The sequence below is a fragment of the Aotus nancymaae genome, unplaced genomic scaffold (genome assembly GCF_030222135.1).
Source record: "Aotus nancymaae isolate 86718 unplaced genomic scaffold, 86718_ANA_hifiasm-v0.15.2.pri h1tg000009l, whole genome shotgun sequence".
Classification (NCBI taxonomy): domain Eukaryota; kingdom Metazoa; phylum Chordata; class Mammalia; order Primates; family Aotidae; genus Aotus; species Aotus nancymaae.
In genome coordinates, this window is record NW_026988420.1 from 21,563,822 (window position 1) to 21,581,590 (window position 17,769).

The 17,769-nt window shown below is 32.8% G+C and overlaps 1 protein-coding gene and 1 long non-coding RNA gene across 3 annotated transcripts in view; one reads left to right on the top strand and one right to left on the bottom strand.

Annotated features, from left to right (window-relative positions):
* The window catches only part of PCDH17 (protocadherin 17), a 100,239-nt gene that overhangs the window by 30,497 nt on the left and 51,973 nt on the right, over positions 1-17,769 (top strand). Inside the window, exons 2-3 of one of the 2 annotated variants that reach the window (XM_012466809.3) lie at positions 6,363-6,421; positions 6,556-6,728. In XM_012466809.3, coding sequence (XP_012322232.1) covers positions 6,363-6,421; positions 6,556-6,728 — 232 coding nt within the window. The remainder of the gene's footprint in view (positions 1-6,362; positions 6,422-6,555; positions 6,729-17,769) is intronic. The other variant, XM_064373616.1, reaches the window with a different exon arrangement.
* LOC105727116 (uncharacterized) overlaps positions 5,360-17,769 on the bottom strand; it is a 74,705-nt gene continuing 62,295 nt past the window's right edge. Inside the window, exon 4 of the long non-coding RNA XR_001109709.2 lies at positions 5,360-5,498. This is a non-coding gene — a long non-coding RNA (uncharacterized LOC105727116). The remainder of the gene's footprint in view (positions 5,499-17,769) is intronic.

Below are 17,769 nucleotides of genomic sequence, written 5' to 3' on the forward strand. Positions count from 1 at the left end.
CAATAAAATAACTTGTAGTATTATGTTTATTTTCTGAGACAGAAGAATACTCAGCATATATGTGATACAGATAATCACATTAGGTATATTTTGGAATTACCATTTGCTTTTAATATTAGTTACAGTAAGGTGAACCTTTTTGTAGGTGTATAGTTCTATGAATGTTCATACGTGTGTTGTTCCATGAAACAAACAAGATACTGAACAGTTCTATCACCTTAAAAGCTTCCTTATGCTATCTCTCTCTATCACACTTTCCCTAACCTTTAACCCCGGCAACCACAGATTTGTTCTCTTTCATAATAATTTTGCTTTTTTTTTTATGAGTAGTCTTATAAATTGAATGATACAGTATGCAAATTTTTAAGATTGATTTTTTTCACTCAACATAAAGCTTTTGAGATTCACTTGGATTCTTACAACAGAAGTTCATTTTTTCATTACTAAATGGTATTTTATTATAATATGTATGAATATGTATGATAGTCTGTTTATTCACCTTTTGAAAGATATGCTGATTCCAGTTTGGGGCAAACATACAGAATCTTGTGTGAGCCTAGTTTTTATTTTTTGGGGGTGTATCCCTAGAAGTAGGATTGCTGGATCATATGATAGATTTACATTTGACATTATAAGAAATAACCAGATTGTTTTCCAGGGTAGCTGTACCAATTTGTGTTTTCACCTAAATGTATGAGAATTCTAGTTGTTCCACATCCTCATCAGCACTTAGTATTGTTAAGTTTTTAAATTTCATATAATCTAACAGATATATAGTGTCATTTTATTGTAATTGTAATTTCGATTTTCCTAATTGCAGATTATAATAAATATCTCTTCATGTGCTTATGTACCATCAATATATTCTACATGATTTAGTGTTAAGCCTTTCAAGTGTTTTTTTTTCCTTAGTTTTGACAGTTCTTTATATAGTCTGCATACAGTATACAGATTTTTTCTCAAGTGCTGTAGCTCATTTTTAAATTTTCTTGTCTTTGTAAAACCAACATTTCTAATTTCATAAAGTCCAACTTTTTCTTCAGTGGATCATGCTTAGATATTGTCTAACAACTGCCTAGTGCCATATCACAAAGATTTTATGCTCAGTTTTCTACTAATTTTTTTAGTTTTATGATTTACATCTAGGTCTATGCTCCATGTTTGAGAGAGACAAAGAGAGACAGTATGTATGTGTGTGTGTGTAATGTGTAACGTTCATTTCTACTGAATTATATATTGAATTGTCTTTTCAACTTTGTCAAGAATCAATTGTTCATATTTGTGTGGGTCTGCTTCTGTCTTCTGTTCCATTGATGTATATATTCATTCACTTGGCAATATGCAGACTTCATTAGTGTGGCTTCAATAGTAAGTCTTTTTTTTTCTCTCTCTCTCTCTTTTTTTGAGTCAGAGTCTTGCTCTGTTGCCCAATCTGGAATGCAGTGGTGAGACCTTGGCTCACTGCAACCTCTGCCTCCTGGGTTCAAGTGATTCTCGTGCCTCAGCCACCAAGTAGCTGGGATAACAGGCACATGCCATGACACCCAGCTAATTTTTGTATTTTTCTTTAGTAGATAAGGGGTATTTCACCATGTTGACCAGGCTGGTTTCGAACTCCTGGCCTCAAGTAATCTACCCACCTTGGCTTCCCAAAGTGCTTACAGGCGTGAGCCACCACACTGAGCCCAACAGTAAGTCTTAAAAGAGAGTAGTTTAATTCCTTCAGAAGTTGATTCATCTTTTAAAAAATTGTTTTGACTATTATAGTTCATCTCCTTTCTCACATTAATTTAAGAATCATCTCATTGAAATAAACAGAAAATTTTGCTAAGAATTTGTATGGAATTATGTTACATGTATACATTATTTGGGGGTCCGAATTGTCTTCCAATCCATAAACATATATCTCTCCACTTATTTAGGTCCTTTAAATTTATTTCATTGTTTTTATAATGTTCAGCATAAAGATCCTATACATTTTAAAAAATATTTATTGAATAATTAATTGATAGGAGCTACTGTAAGTGTATTGCTTTCAAAATTTTTGGTTTCCGATAGTTCATTCTAGAATTCAGAAATATGATTGATTTTTGTGTGATGACCTTAAATATAGCTACCTTGCTTAATTTACTTATTAGTTCAAAGAAATTTAGTTTGTTTTGGCTCCTTGCTGTTTTCTGCCTAAACAAGGTTATCTGTGAATTCAATGATATCATCTGTGAATTTTTTTTTCTTTCTCTCCAATTTGTATGCCCTGTATTTTTCTTGCCTCATGGAACTTAATAGGGCTTTTATTAGAATGATGAATAGAAACAATCAGAGTGGACCTCCTTATTTAGGAAGAAAACTGAATCTTTCAGTATTAAGTATGGTACTAGCTCTACATTTTTTTGTAGATATCCTTTGTATAGTTGAGGGAGTTTCCTTTTAATCCTGGTTTGCTGAGAAATATTATTAACAGATGTTGAATTTTGTCAAATACTTAACATATTTCAATTTTTGTGTTTAATATTTTAATAGTTAAAAAATCCATTTTCACTAATTTTACTGTCCTCTTAGATTAACTTCTTAAAGACATGTAAGTGGCCATATCAGAATAACCTACTTCCACAAATAGAGAGCTTTCCTAGTTTCAGCCAGCATGACTCAGTTTCATTACATGCTTTCTTTTGACCTTTTTCAGACAAGTTTCTTAAAAATTATAATAATTTTTTTCAGAATTTGAATCAGATAGCAAGTTGTAGAAGATTGCATATCCTTAGGAATAGTTTGTCACTGAATACTGCTGATAAAATTGTTGATTTTTAATATCATTTATAAATGTACAATAGGTTGCTGAGTACTAGAAGAGAAAAAAAGGCAAATAATCAAAAAATGTATATTCTTCAAACTTTATCCATTTTAAGTCTTTGCTTGCTTGCTCACTTGTTTATTAAGTAAGCAAAGAATATCTACATTTTTATTATCTTTAACACACCAAAAAAATGACAAAAATCAGTATGATTTCACATCTGTTTTGTTATGAGCAAATAATTACTATTTTTTAAAAAGATAAATTTTGTCTCATTTATTACTGATTTTTTGTAGATTTTCAAATAGATCATCATTAAGTTTTTAAAATAGCTACTTGAAAACATATATGGAACTACTCACCAAATGTAGGTACATATGATATTTTTAATGATAAACAAATTCTCATGTTTACATGTTTATCATATAGTCACTGTGTTCAAGTTAAGTTTGAAGAGAAAACACTGTAGTGATTAGTTTGCATGAAAGACAAGGTTTTCAAGCATTGTAAATATTCATATTTAATTACCCTGCTAAGCCCTAAAATGTAGAAGTATCTGACCTCAAATTCTACTCTCTTCCAAGATTTAAAATTTAAGAATTATAAATGGACAAGATCAAACTCAATATTTAGAGTTTAGTGTTGTAAAATATGTGAAAGCTCTTCTACTTCTAATTAAATGATGCTGTCATACATATGGTTTTTTTCTCTGTTTTTCATTTTTCTATGCAAATACTGTTATTTTATATTCAGATTACTTCAAATGAATTTTCAGACACCCTTAGAGTCTAGATAATGAAAATGTTACTTTCTATATTAAACCAGTGTGATTTTAATAGTGAATTGGTTATATGTTTGTTAAAGGCCAAATGGCTATTACATTATGGTAATTATATACACATACAATCGCTCATATTCCTATCTACTTTAATGGATGAGTGCGGACATTATTAGTAAACTTCTGTTACTCTGCTAGTGATTAAATTGCAAACTTTTAAAATTGTACTTTGTGAAATTCCATAATTAGAAACCGACTTCGTTTTTCTACGTCTTTTCACCCTCTCACCCTGCTCCTCCTCCTTCATGTAACTTTCCTTTCTTTCTCCCACTTTCTTTCTCTTTCTCAGACTTTTGTTTGTTAGTTTAGTTTGTTTATTTTTGTTTTTGAGACAGGTTGCTCAGGCTAGAGTGGTGATGCTTTCACAGCTCACTGTTGCCTTGACATCCTGGGCTCAAGCAATTTTCCCACCTCAGCCTCCTGAGCAGCTGGGACTGCAGGTGGGCACCACCACATCTGGCTAATTTTATTATTATTAATATTATTTATCAAGATGGGTTCTCAATATGTTGATGGCGCTGATCTCGAACTCCTGGGCTCAAGTGATTCTCCTGCCTCTACCTTTCAAAGTGCTGGGATTACAGGCATAAGACATCCCACCCAGCCATTCTTTGGCTTTTCTTTTGTTTTCCCAGAACTCCCTTCTTTTCTCTCTTTTTCTTGTTTTTCTATCTTCATTAGGACAATATTTGGTAGCAGTACCATTGCCCAGAGTTCATCAAATACTAAGGCATAAATACATGTGTGTGTACATATAATTTTAATAACTCTTCATTCAATGGAAATAAATTTTATTTCTTAGCTTAAGTTTCTTAATTAGAAATGCTTAGAACTTTAATAATATGCAAACCTTTTTAGATACTGTTCCTATCAAGACAAGAGAAAAAAGTTTCCTCAGCGTAATTCCTTGTGTCTAAATGAACAGGGATCCACATCCTGTGATGCTCCACTTAATTAAAACCATTAAAATCACAACACTACTTATAATAGTACTTATATTTTCTAATTAGAGTTTCCGATTTCACATTACATTTTATTGTCTCTTTGATAACTTGGATTTTGTTTTCTTAAAGTGTTCTAAAACACTCATATTTAGCTCTTAACTGACAGTAATAGTAGATTAGATACATGTGTTTGACCAGTTCAAAGGATGAATTAGATTTTATTAAGCTAAAATGTGAAGTGACTAATTAATTACAGTTTTTAAATTTCTCAAATTTTTTTTGCAAACATTTTTGCCACTGGTGTTGACTACTGCTATTAACATTACTAGAGCATCAAGTTATCCTTAAAAGTGATATTTTGTCAGTTTTCATTACTTTTTAAAAAGTAAGATGCTTCCGTGAATCTAGAAACTGATATAATACGTTAATGGAAAATGTCTGCTACCAACTGCTAGTAAAAGACGATTAGGAGTGAGCAGTGAATCCACCTTGTTCACTTTATTTTTGCATGTACTTTGATAAAGGTCATTTGCAGAAACCAAAAAAGATTATATGTTAAGAAATTTGTGAGGGCTTTTTCTGTTCCCAAACTTGACACTGAAACTTACACAATACTTTAAACTATCATTCTTAACATCTTCTTTTCTTTTTTCAGTAATCGCTCACAAAGTCAAATGCTCTATATTACTATATGGGATGAAGAAAAAAAGAGTAGCTTATTTTAAATTAGCCTGATTAATAAAGAAAGCACATATTGCACTACATTAAGTCTTACCTTGGGCCCTCTGCTTCATGAATTGCATCCTCCCCGTGTCACTGATACTTGCATGCTGGATGATCTTGTAGGAACCCATAGCTGCTTCAGAGTATAATGCCATGATATTAACTGATGCAGAAAACAGGAGAAGCTTTGTCACTGAGTCAGCTGCAAGAAGAAGTCATGTGTATGAATGTACAGTATAGGGAAATCTATGAAAGATCCAGTCTCTTTCTCCCAAAAGACTCTGTTCCATGATACAAGGAGAATTCAGTTCTTTTTGGCAGACTTCCACGTCAGTTTGGAAGCAGTAAAAACAACTGCAAAAACAAGCCTGGTTTCTCAATGTCTTTATGCTCATGTTTTAAGTAACACTTTTTCTCTCTCTTATTTTTGTTTTACTTTGTTTTTAATAACTAGAAAGTGAAATAGAAATCCATTTCCACTGGATTGTTTGAATATAATTTCCATAGTTCAGATGTAGCTGAGAATAAATTATAGAGATGAGTTCAACCATATGTGATATGCTTGTATCCATTACTGGTCAAATTTGAAGAAAAGGCCCTGCATCTCTTAATTGAGGAGTGGATGACTTTAAATGATATTACATCAAGAAAGGCATAGAATCCCAGCAGATGATGCAATTATGTTTAAAAATGAGTATTATTAAATAATTCACACTTTTAATATGGAGAAATTAGGTCATTTTCCCACTCCTCCCACAAATATTCAATCTTAATATCGAAGTAATGAAACAACACAGACAGTGTTATCCATCCTGGTACTAAAAGAGAATGCCAGTTATGACAGGCTCATTGTTTACTTTAACAGGTAATTTGTGGACCGGAATCATTTAATTGTTCTGAGCACATAATTACATGTCAGCAATTTCCAATTTAATTAAAATGTACAAATCTGAAGATTAAGGGAATTTTTGAATTATTAATCATTTTTCCACTAGGAAATCTTGTTGCTCTGCAGGAGATTTGTCCAGTGTACAACTATACGTATTTTTTTCCTTCTCTTTCACAGACAGACAATTTTCCCGCAGAGCCCAATTACATGGGCAGCAGGCAGCAGTTTGTTCAAAGGTAAGGCCTATTAAATAACTTTTCTCAGCTTCCCCATTTGCATTCGTGTCAAAATTGCTTTGCAAGAGACTACACTTCAGATTCAAACTAGTAGAGACAACACTTTCTCTTCTTTTTCTTTATATGTATTTCAGTAGCTCCACGTTTAAGGACCCAGAAAGAGCCAGCCTGAGAGACAGTGGGCACGGGGACAGTGATCAGGCTGACAGTGACCAAGACACTAACAAAGGCTCCTGCTGTGACATGTCTGTTAGGGAGGCACTCAAGATGAAAACTACTTCAACTAAAAGCCAACCACTTGAACAAGGTGAGTGAAGTCTTCCAATGCTTACAAAGTGAAAAGCTTAAGCAGTCATTATAAACCTATTAGTACTAGAGTTGCAGTTTATCGCAGTGGAATGGACCATTGATACTATATCAAAGAAACAGCAAATCTTGAGGTTGCCCCAGACAAAAAGCAACCATTCAATAACACAGTCAAAACAAAAAAGGAAGGCCATGGATATCATTCATTAATCCTAAAGTAAGAACTTGACCAAAGTCACTTGATTGTTCTTATTTCATAGACATTTCCTACCCTTTCCTATTGTGGGTTATACTGTCAAGGAAAATATGGTATATTAGCTAGATAGTTATATTTATAAATTTACAGTATAAGAATTAGTAAATTCAACACTTATTAGGTAAAACAAAATCACTGGAATTTTATAGCTCTTACCAGTGTTTGTTGGTTTATTATTTTGTTTGGATGTTTAGCTTCAAAATAGTTTTTCAAGAGTAATAGGTAAACCAGAGTTTTGACTTTCTTTTAATTTACATCTAAGACTACGTGGATATCAAATAAACATGAACTTTTTACTCTGATAGAGATAATAAAGAAATGTCTCTTAGTAAATACATAGGTTTTTGTTAAATTTTATCTCTAATTTATTCATCTCATATGGCTTTTTATCAATTTTAATGTTTTTGTTGTTTCAAATACAATAAAATGTTTCCTAATGATTCATCCAAAGTAAATTAAACTACTCTTATGTATAAGACTTAAAAACTGAATAGGTTTTTATATTCTATTGTAAAAAATGAAAAGACTGGTAGTATAAATCAGATTTTACAATTACAAATGCACTAATTAGACTAGTTGATATAGTAATAGTCTTCAGAATATTAAGAGTATTGAAATATATTTACACTTACTATTTCAGTTGTTTTGAATAACAAACTACCTTTAAAATATGTGAACCTAACCTCTAAGTCATTTATTGATTAATGATGTACAGAAAGTAAATTTTTGCCTATAGGGCAGTCTGTTCTGTCATATATACATCAACATATGTAGTGTTAAGTTTTCTAGTCATATTAACATGTTTAATGCAAATATTAATACACCCATATATATAAGTATATACATACATGTTTATATACACTTCTTTATATTTTTTAAAACAAAATTAGTATATATTTAGTATAAAATATATGTTAATATTTTTGCACTAAATGCAATTACACTGAACTTATTTTAAGGTTGACCTCATAAAAAACTATTTTCTAAGAAATAATTACTAGACCAATTACTTTTTTCATGATCTTTTAACATAGCAACCTTCTGTGTTAATATTGCAATATCGTTTTACAATTATTTTTAACCAAAGCAATGTGAATACTTATTCATTATTTCCATTTTATGAAAATTTGTATATTTACTTGAAGTGACTTAAGTGGTCATGATGGGTTGTAGCTCTGTGATATGATAACATATATGAATCTTGATGATACATTTTAAATAATGGGTTGTTGAATCTTGATATGTAAATACACAGCATGAGACAGACCCATCTATGTGTATGATACATAAAATGATCGATAGATAATTGATTGGCTACTATTTATGAAACTGCCTAAAGTAAGTAAAAACAGTTGTATATGAGAAACTCTATTAATTTTTTTAAAATGAGCAAATCAACACAAACAACAACAGAAACAACTGCTGTTCACATTAACTGCTTAATTCCTTGCCAACCACTAACTTTGCAAGGTATTTGATTAGAGTGAATTCTTATAGAGAAAGAAAATGGTCTTATTTATTATGTGTGAAAGTGCAGTTTATTCTAAAAAGCTCTTTTTTCAATTTTGATATTGAAAACTGAAGTCTAAGGAAGGTGACTATTACTCTTAAGAGAATGCCAAATGTGGCATATATTTTAATTAATATTGCACAGGAAATAATTGCTAGTCTAAGATTAAGAATGCCTATAGAAATGTCTCTTGTAAAGTAAGAAGTTTCCATACATCCCTACTAGTAAATACAGGAAAACTGTTATGAATCTAGAAGATACTCTTAAGTAATCTATGAATTATGCATAAAAGAATGACTTTAAAGCATGATTTTTAAAGTTAGTTAAAATATTATTTCACAGATTGATTGATCCATTGATTTGATGTATTCATTCATCTAATAAATATCTATTAATGCTTTGAATATGTAAGGAAACATTAGATTATTCAGGAATGTCAAAAATAAATTTGACTTAGAGCCTGCCTTCTTGTAATCATATGTAACTAATTACAGATGGGTGACCACCCTCTCTCTCTTCCCCTCTCCCTCTTCATGTTTCTCTCCTTTGCTTTCTCTCCTCTCTTTCCTCTATCTCCTATTTCTCTATCTATCTCTCAGCTATGTATCTCTTTATCTATCTCCATTTCCTATGTCAACTATTTCATCTATCTGTCAGTCTCCTGTCTTTCAAGTATCTATGTTTGTATCTGTCTGTCTAGATTTAGAGGAGGGGACTACACTTTATTGAGTTCTTACCACTTACTTTAAACAGTGCAAACTTAATTTCAACATTAGGTTTTTTCACCTGCAAACTTTAAAAAGTTTTTATTTTTATCTTACATATAAAAATTGAGCTAAATGGAAGTTTATTAACTGGTACAGCAGGTTGGAGTTTAATCCTAGGTCTGGGTATGGCTCTACCTCTTCTTTCTTCTTCGCATCCTTGTCTCCAAATGGGAGACTGCTCAAATAATCATTTGACTCATTGCTATGAGAAGATATTGAATAAACATCAAAAAGTAAGTAAAAACTTGAGTTAATGTGTGTAAACCAAGGAGAAGAAGATCAAAATAGCTCATATGCATTGATTGAACTACTATATTCTGCTCAGTACCTGAAATGCATTATCTTATTTAATTTTCATAGCATTTATAGATAGAAAAGTACTGTTACTCTCACATTCAGTAGATATTAAGTAACTGTTAAGTAACGTTTTAAAATGTTCTGCAGTTATAAGTAGTGAAGGCAGTATAGAAATAAAAACAAATGCATTGAAAGCCTGCCCTTTCAAACAATGTTTTATACTATTCATGTAATGAGCAGTTTACTCAGAGATAAAGTGTTAAAGAAGCAGGTAGCTATTGTCTTGATCAATATATTTAGTTATTTTATTTGAAAAACATAATGAGAGACAATTCCACAATTAAGTCAAACACATATATAAATAACATATATAAATTTCTTTATAGATTAGAGATGATGACAGCCATATCCAAATAATTATTTCACATAGATTTCAAATATTAAACCCTAATTTTAATAGTTTCAAAATTATCCTAAAAACCACAAGTTTTTTATTATGAGAAAAATTAGAAATAAAAGAAAGGAGATCCGTTTATCAGTCTTTTTCTCTTACTAAAAATTTGTAGCTGTGCCTTACACAGATTTCAATTAAAATTCAGTAGCATATTCTATATTTTTGTATTACATTGTTTTCCAATTTAAATGATCTCATTTTAGAAAAATGTTTTCTATTTAAATTGAAATATTTCTTTAATTTAGAAATGAAAATCAATTTCAAAAATAATCTGCACATTTTCAGTACTTTCTTTGTTAATAATGGTTTTCCTTTGGAAAAGACTTAGGCCTTTTATTAGTTCAAATATTACTTTTTTTCTCATCTTTTGTGCAGTTAAATTTTTTCTATTTGTTCTGTTTCTCATATTTGTGTATTTTTGCTACCATCAGTTTAATTTCAAATACTTAGCAAAGGTAATGTATTGCCCATTATTTTTGCAAAATAATTTAAAAGAATTCAACAGTTAACTGAACGTATGATGTACTGTATTACAGCCGAAGACAGCTTTAAGGATGTAATGTTAATAAACTCTTTAGTAGAGAAAGGTTATTTTTTCTTTTAGTGTGATGGGAAATAATTCAAAGAATGTACTTAGTTTATTTCCATTTTATTGCATGTTTGTGCCCTAGTTTTCTATTAGTTAATTAGATTTTCTCCATACCCCCCCTTCATCCTTTATAAAATATAGTAGGTAAGTGGATAGATTAAAAAATTCCAAATGTTTTGGAAGTTGTATAGTACCTTAATAGCGTATTACTTAAGAAAGGTAAATATGTATTTTTACCTAATAAGCCATTGTTTATTTTTTAAATGGCAAATTAAAAAAAGGAATAGTGAGCAAAATATATCTGATTTATTATTTTATTGATTTTATATTTTGGGAGAAGATAAACTGATTTATATCAAGACTTAATGAAAATAAATATAATACCGTTTCTGTAAAGAAGAGCCACAAATAGTTCTATAAAGAATACAACTTCTATGAGTTTATGAAGCTAATGTTTTCTTATGCCTCAGAATATTATTCACACTTTAGCTTCTTTAAGTAAGTACTGTACCTTTGAATTTCTATCCATTAGAAACCCTGTAAATTATTTTGTTAGTAACAACTTTTCTTCATTAAAAGATTTAATAAGCATTATCTAAAAGTTAGTAGTCTCCATTGATTTCTAAATAATAAATTTACAGTCCTCATAAATGATTACCAGCAATTTCTCTGAGCTTCTTAATGATGGTTAAGTGATAGTTCTCAATCTTCCAAGGATTATCAGTCTTCTGATATCTTTATAATTGACCGAAACCAATTCCTTGAAGACTGAAGCTAGTAGAATAGAATTGTACATGATAATTCTGTTGACAACCTGTGCCAGAAGTGGTGGTGGGAACATCACCAATTCTAACATCACCCTTGTTGGGTGGCCAGCTGTTGGTCCCTTCTCCTGTGACTGGATTCAAAGACTTCTCTGCTTCCCAGGGATTGCCATTCGAGTTCTTTCTCATTTTTTCATTTTATTTAATTGCCTTGTAATTTCTAGTTTTCTATTCAATTCTATGGCTTCCCTCTCCTGCCTCTGCTGTTAGAAAATCTGACTTTTTAAATTACATTCTGAGTTAAAAACATTTCATAATGAAATTCTTGATTCAAATCTAGTTTTAAAAATCCATGAACAATTGACAGTAATAGGAATATCAAATATCTTTGGTTTGCTTTAGTGAATTCCAGTTTTAAAACTAAATTTATTTCTGAAGGATAGCCTTTTTTTCATTCTAGAAAATCACAGAAACTAAAGCTAATATATATTGTTTGTTTCTTTAAGTCGGTATTTGAATTTTGCTTTGGGGTGGGTGGGGGCGGGCTCCATAATCAAAATAGGCTTAGGTTAGTCTAAATGAGGGCAGTCTTTGTTATGTAATTTCACAGTTGCCTGGGGGTGAGGGTCGGGGAGGCTCTGAGTTTCACTCCCTCAACTCTCTCTTTCTAATTCACCATATAATGACTGAAATTTCATCATATTTCTAATAGTGTTTGGGAATGAAACCGATTAAGAAACTTTCCATCACCTGTGTTCTACCACGAAGGAACTATTTAAGAAAGCAGCAGCAAGGAAGTAGAAGGTGAGGCTTGTGCCCACCTGGTTGAGTGTAGAACCACACATTCAGATTGTGTGAAATTCGTGAGCTAGAGGTTTAAGGTGCTGAACACAAACCACTTACTTTACCATCTTCCCTACAACTGACACTAAATTAAAAAGTGGTAGTAATTCTGTGTTCTAGTCTGCATAATGGTTACTGCAGTTCTGACTCTTCCAATCAAGCAGTCTAGGCCTTTTCCCAGACCTTCCCATAACACACAGAAACCAAGCTGTTCCGGGACCAAAGAGAGGGTTGAGCTGCTTATTCTTATGTCCCCAGCGAGATGCAGAGGAACTGGGAAAGAAGAGAATTTACTTCTGTAACCAGGAACAGGGAGAAGCCTAGGAAAATATAGCCAGACCAAGTCAAAATTACAAAGTTTTCCAGAGCTTACGTACCTTCTAAGCTATATGTCTACGTGTAAGTGTGCATTTGTCTAAAGACATAAGTCATTAACTTCTTCTGATCTATAACTAAGGTCAGAGTCCTGAAGACCTTCCTCTGGAGCCTCAGTAAATTTACTTTATCTAGATGAGTCCAGGTGCGGGAGGGGTGGAGGGGTGATTACCCTCATCTTGTCTCCTGCTAAATCATGGAGGTTTGGGAAGTTCCTTTAGATCCCCAATAAAACTTGTTTGTGGAGGTCTGGGAAGTTTCTTCAGACCCCCAATAAAACCTGTTTAATCCTAAGGTTTAATTTGACTTACAGCCTGCCTTTATGTAATCATATGTAACTAATTCCTGTTAAGAATTCCTTTGTTATCTTGTCATGCTTTAAGGCCCAGGAAAGGCCTAGGCAAGACTCTTGGTGGGCTTTTATTACATTCCAGACTTTGTTTAGGGGTACTGGCTCTTTCAGCTTTTAATGTTTAACCTAACCACACAGTCAGTGCTGAAATAGTTGTCTTGAAAGCCTGCTGTTCAGCTGTTAGTGAGATCTGACCTGCCACAAAACCACTTCCACATAACCAAGATGACTGTGTCCCTTGTCCCTCCTCGTAGCAGCCATCTGCCAGTCTCTGAAAACAATTTTTAAAAGAAATGCTGCTGTAAGCTTATTAATAGTAAATTTGTCTTAGGAAGAAAATAGAAAATTACTATCATATTCGTATATGGGGGACAGGAAGAAACTATTGAATATTTAATGCCAGAAAAAAATTACTTAGAAATTTTTAAAGACACTGATGCTTTGTAATTCACATAGGTGGCATGTAAGAAACTGCCTGATTTTCCAGGACTTCCAATTATTTCCAAGGCCTGTAAGGTTTTACTAGAATGCATTTATCTAATAGCATCTCTGTTTCAATATTCCCACCCTCCTGTACTGTCTTTCAAGAGTTTCAAAATTCATCTTGGTTTATGATTTCTGGATAAAGTATTTCCCAAATTTTAAGCAGCTTCAGTTTATTTTTGCTTACCAAACTTTGCAACTGCCCCATAGTTCACCTAACTTTAAAAGTTTCAATATCATTTTTACATGTGCAAACATCTGCTTCTAGAATAAAGAGGCAGATATCATGAAAATAGAGATTTTATGATCCTCATATTTGTTGTAAAGCCTCCTAACAAGTGTTGCATAATTTACTATGGACTCGTGATGTTGAGAATCTTCTTGCTTTAGTAAGGAAAGCAATGACTTTTGCTAAAATTAGGGAATGTTGTTACTGCATTTCCAAAAGTCCTAAAAGGGTACCCTCTCCTGCCTTATAATTATTGTATTTTTCAAGTAAATATCTCAACACATCAGAGGATTTTCCTTTTGAAGTTTTATTATAATGACAATATTTTGTTTTTATTTTTCATTTCATTTTATTTCTTTCTAGAGACAGGATCTTGTTCTGTTTCTCATGCTAGAATGCAATATTGCAATCACAGCTCATTGCAGCCTTGACCTCCAGAGCACAAGTAATCCTCCTGCCTCAGCCTTCAAAGTTGCTAGAACTACAGATGTACACCATCACATCTGGTTAATTTTTCAAATTTATAGAGATGGGGTCTTGTTTTATTGACCAGGCTGCTCTTAAACTCCTGGCTTCAAGCAGTCCTTCCACCTCAGCCTCCCAAAGTGCTAGGATTACAAGCCAGAGCCACTGTGCTCGGCCTTATTTTGTGTTATGAAAAATCATGTACTATTATTAAGTACACTTTTATGAAACTAGGAGAGTACCCATATGCTATTAAAATTCAGACTAGTTATCAACATCAGTTAATTAAGAACTTAAGGAAACAATTTTGTTAAGTTAATAGTTCTAAAACATCCCCCAGAAATGTTCTCTTACTTCAATGTGAGAGCATGTTCCAATATTAGAAGTCCTCTGTTCTTTTAAGAGCCATATTACAAAACATTATGGTAAGAAGAAACCTTTAAGTATAATACCTCCATTTTATACATTAAAAAAAGACGGTTTCCATTGAGTCTTTAGGTTAGTGGCAAAGGCAATATTAGTTCCAGATTTATGGTTTTCCACTCTAGGGCTTTTTCTATCCTACCAAGCCATTTCTGTAACACACAATAGAGACTTTGAAGTCTCCAAATAAGCACATCACATCTATAGCAGCACATATGCCACTATGCCACTACTTTTGTAATGATAATTGATTGCTTAGTATTTTATTTGAAATTAGTTTTTGGGATATGGAATTCTAAAGAAAAAAATGACTTAATATCTAAATAAATGGAATATTAATTGAATTACTTAATTAGTTGTTTTAAATGTTAATATGTGTTAATTTTCTCTAAAAGTCCAATGCTTAGATGTTTCTTAGAATTGACTCAATAATGTGGATTATTTGAAATTTTTTTTAGAGATGGTAGGAAAAAATCAAAACACAACTTCAGTTAACCAGATCTTTGAGAAAACCTTCAGAAAACAATTAGGTAGTATCAAACTTGATGTGTTATTGTATCTTAGGATTGGACTTAAGTAGCTGCCTAAACAATGGCCCAGTTTACTAAGGTGGTGAAGACAGGATGAGGTTACACAGGGACAACATTTGGGCTGTATAAAGAAGAATTTAAATTTATTTCCTTACCTGAAGGAAATCTGAAGATGTAAGTGGTCATGTTTGAAAGCCCTGATTCTTGATCCTTTAACGTATATTGAATGAAAGCTCTAAAATATATCAGTCCAGATGTACCCACTGACACTACTGTGCTATCACCAAACACTAGGATGTATATATTTTGTTAATCTGTGCACAGTATCTGCATTTCTCTTACCTGTTGCTTGTTGATTCTTTCCTTAGTGTTGTAAGGAATCATGGAAACAGGAAAGCTTTTCACTCATTTATTTATTCACTCACTGTTTTAAAATAAATAGCTAGACCACAGAATACAAAGATGAGCTGAGGCACAGACTGGAACCTCAAAGAGCTCACACTGTCATAAGAGAATCTGACATACAAACTATGAGGTCAGTGAGACACATGTCCACAAGATTCATGTAGAATGAAAACCCAGCCCAGATTAAGGGAATCAAAGAGAATTTGTGGAGTAAGAGACATTTGAGCAGACCCTTCTGTGCACTTGGCAGAGTGAAGGTGGAGGAGGCAGGATGACAGGAAACACTCAGAAGCACAGATGAAGTGAACCAGTGTATGGCAAGTTGCTGTTAGGTGCAGATGAGTAGCGATGTGTGAGACTAGGAATGGCAGATATGAGACTGGGGAGGTGGCTGGAAGCCCAGTGATGTGAAGCCTGATAGAGAGCCATTAGGGGTGCTCAGGAGGTAACATTGCAAACTTGCATTTTAAAGAGATGATGTTTCTGGCAATGTGTTGGGAGAAAGGAATAAATTAGGAAGCTTCGGAAGTAGTCCAAGGCAAGCCAAAATGAGGCCCAGGGTCGTGAAGAGGTAGGAGGGATAAACAAAGTAAACGATTAAAAACTTGTTTTGATATATGCCACTACTTTTGTAATTATAAATGATGGATTAGTATTTTATTTGAAATTAGTTTTGGGGATAAGGAATTCCAATGAAAAAAATGACTTAATATCTAAATAAATGGAATTTTAATTGAATTATTTAATGCCTTAATTCAGTTTTTAATGTTATTTATGTGTTAATTTCTAAGTGTCCAATGCTTATATGTTTATTAGAATTGACTCAGTAAAGTGGAGCATTTAAAATCTTTTTCAGAGATGCTAGGAAAAAAACAAAACACAACTTCAGCTAACCAGATCTTTGAGAAAACCTTCAGAAAACAATTAGGTAGTATCAAACTTGATGTGTTATTGTATCTTAGGATTGGACTTAAGTAGCTGCCTAAACAATGATCCAGTTTACTAAGGTGGTGAAGACAGAGTGAGGTCACTGCAGGGACAACATTTGGGCTGTATAAAGAAGAGTTTAGATTTAGACATGTTAATTAGAAATGTCTGAGGCACCCATATGGAAGTATCAGAAGAGGCAGCTGGCAATTGCAGTTTGGCAATCAGAGAGGTCAGGAGGTATAAACTTGCAAGTCATTGGCATAGAATTATACTTAAATCCAAGTAAATTAATGTGAAAGAATATTGGGAGAAATGATAATAGGGTTTATAACAAAATTCACAGAACACAATACTAAGAAGCTAGGAAGAGGAAGAGGTCAGTAACAGTTCAGCCTGTTAAGAAAAATACTTAATATGTTCTGTGGGAATCCAAAATCTAGAGACCCATAGGTGAAGTATTTCACTGAATCCTACAGTTTTTAGATTTTGTTTCCAGCCAAATATAATTGATAGCCAAATTAAGTCAATATGTTAGTTGAATAGTGCTGTTTCTGTTTAAAACAAAATATACTGAGCTGGTTGTATTTTATGGGTCACAAGTTAGTCCTGAGAGCAGTACCAAATATGTGATAATGTGTCACTGACATAAATGTATAACCTTTTCAAGCTCACTATTTTGAAAAAAGAAAGATTTACTTGAAAAAATATGTTTTGAATTTTTTTTTTTTTTTTTTTTTGAGTCGGAGTTTCGCTCTTGTTACCCAGGCTGGAGTGCAATGGCGCGATCTCGGCTCACCGCAACCTCCGCCTCCTGGGTTCAGGCAATTCTCCTGCCTCAGCCTCCTGAGTAGTTGGGATTACAGGCACGCGCCACCATGCCCAGCTAATTTTTTGTATTAGTAGAGACGGTGTTTCACCATGTTGACCAGGATGGTCTCGATCTCTTGACCTTGTGATCCACCCGCCTCGGCCTCCCAAAGTGCTGGGATTACAGGCTTGAGCCACCGTGCCCGGCGTTTTGAATTTTTAACTAACTTTCTGTCTAGTGCCCACTATGCATATGGGACTGTCTCAGTTGCTATGTAGAATTGATTGTTCAGCAAATATATATTGCATTTCTGGCATGTGACGGATACTGTTTCAAGTGTTGAGGATTGAGTAGTAAGTGAAATAAATATTCCTGCTCACATAGAGCTTATATTCCAGGGAAGACTTCTAGCAAATTCCCTAGACTCGCTTGGGACTCATGAAACCTATTCTCAAAGAATTTACAGTCTAGTAATGAAAATGAAATATATATTGAAAATATAGTAAAATGTAGAAAATAATGTATTTTTGTTTAGGTATAAAAGAAAAAGTCTGAGACTTTT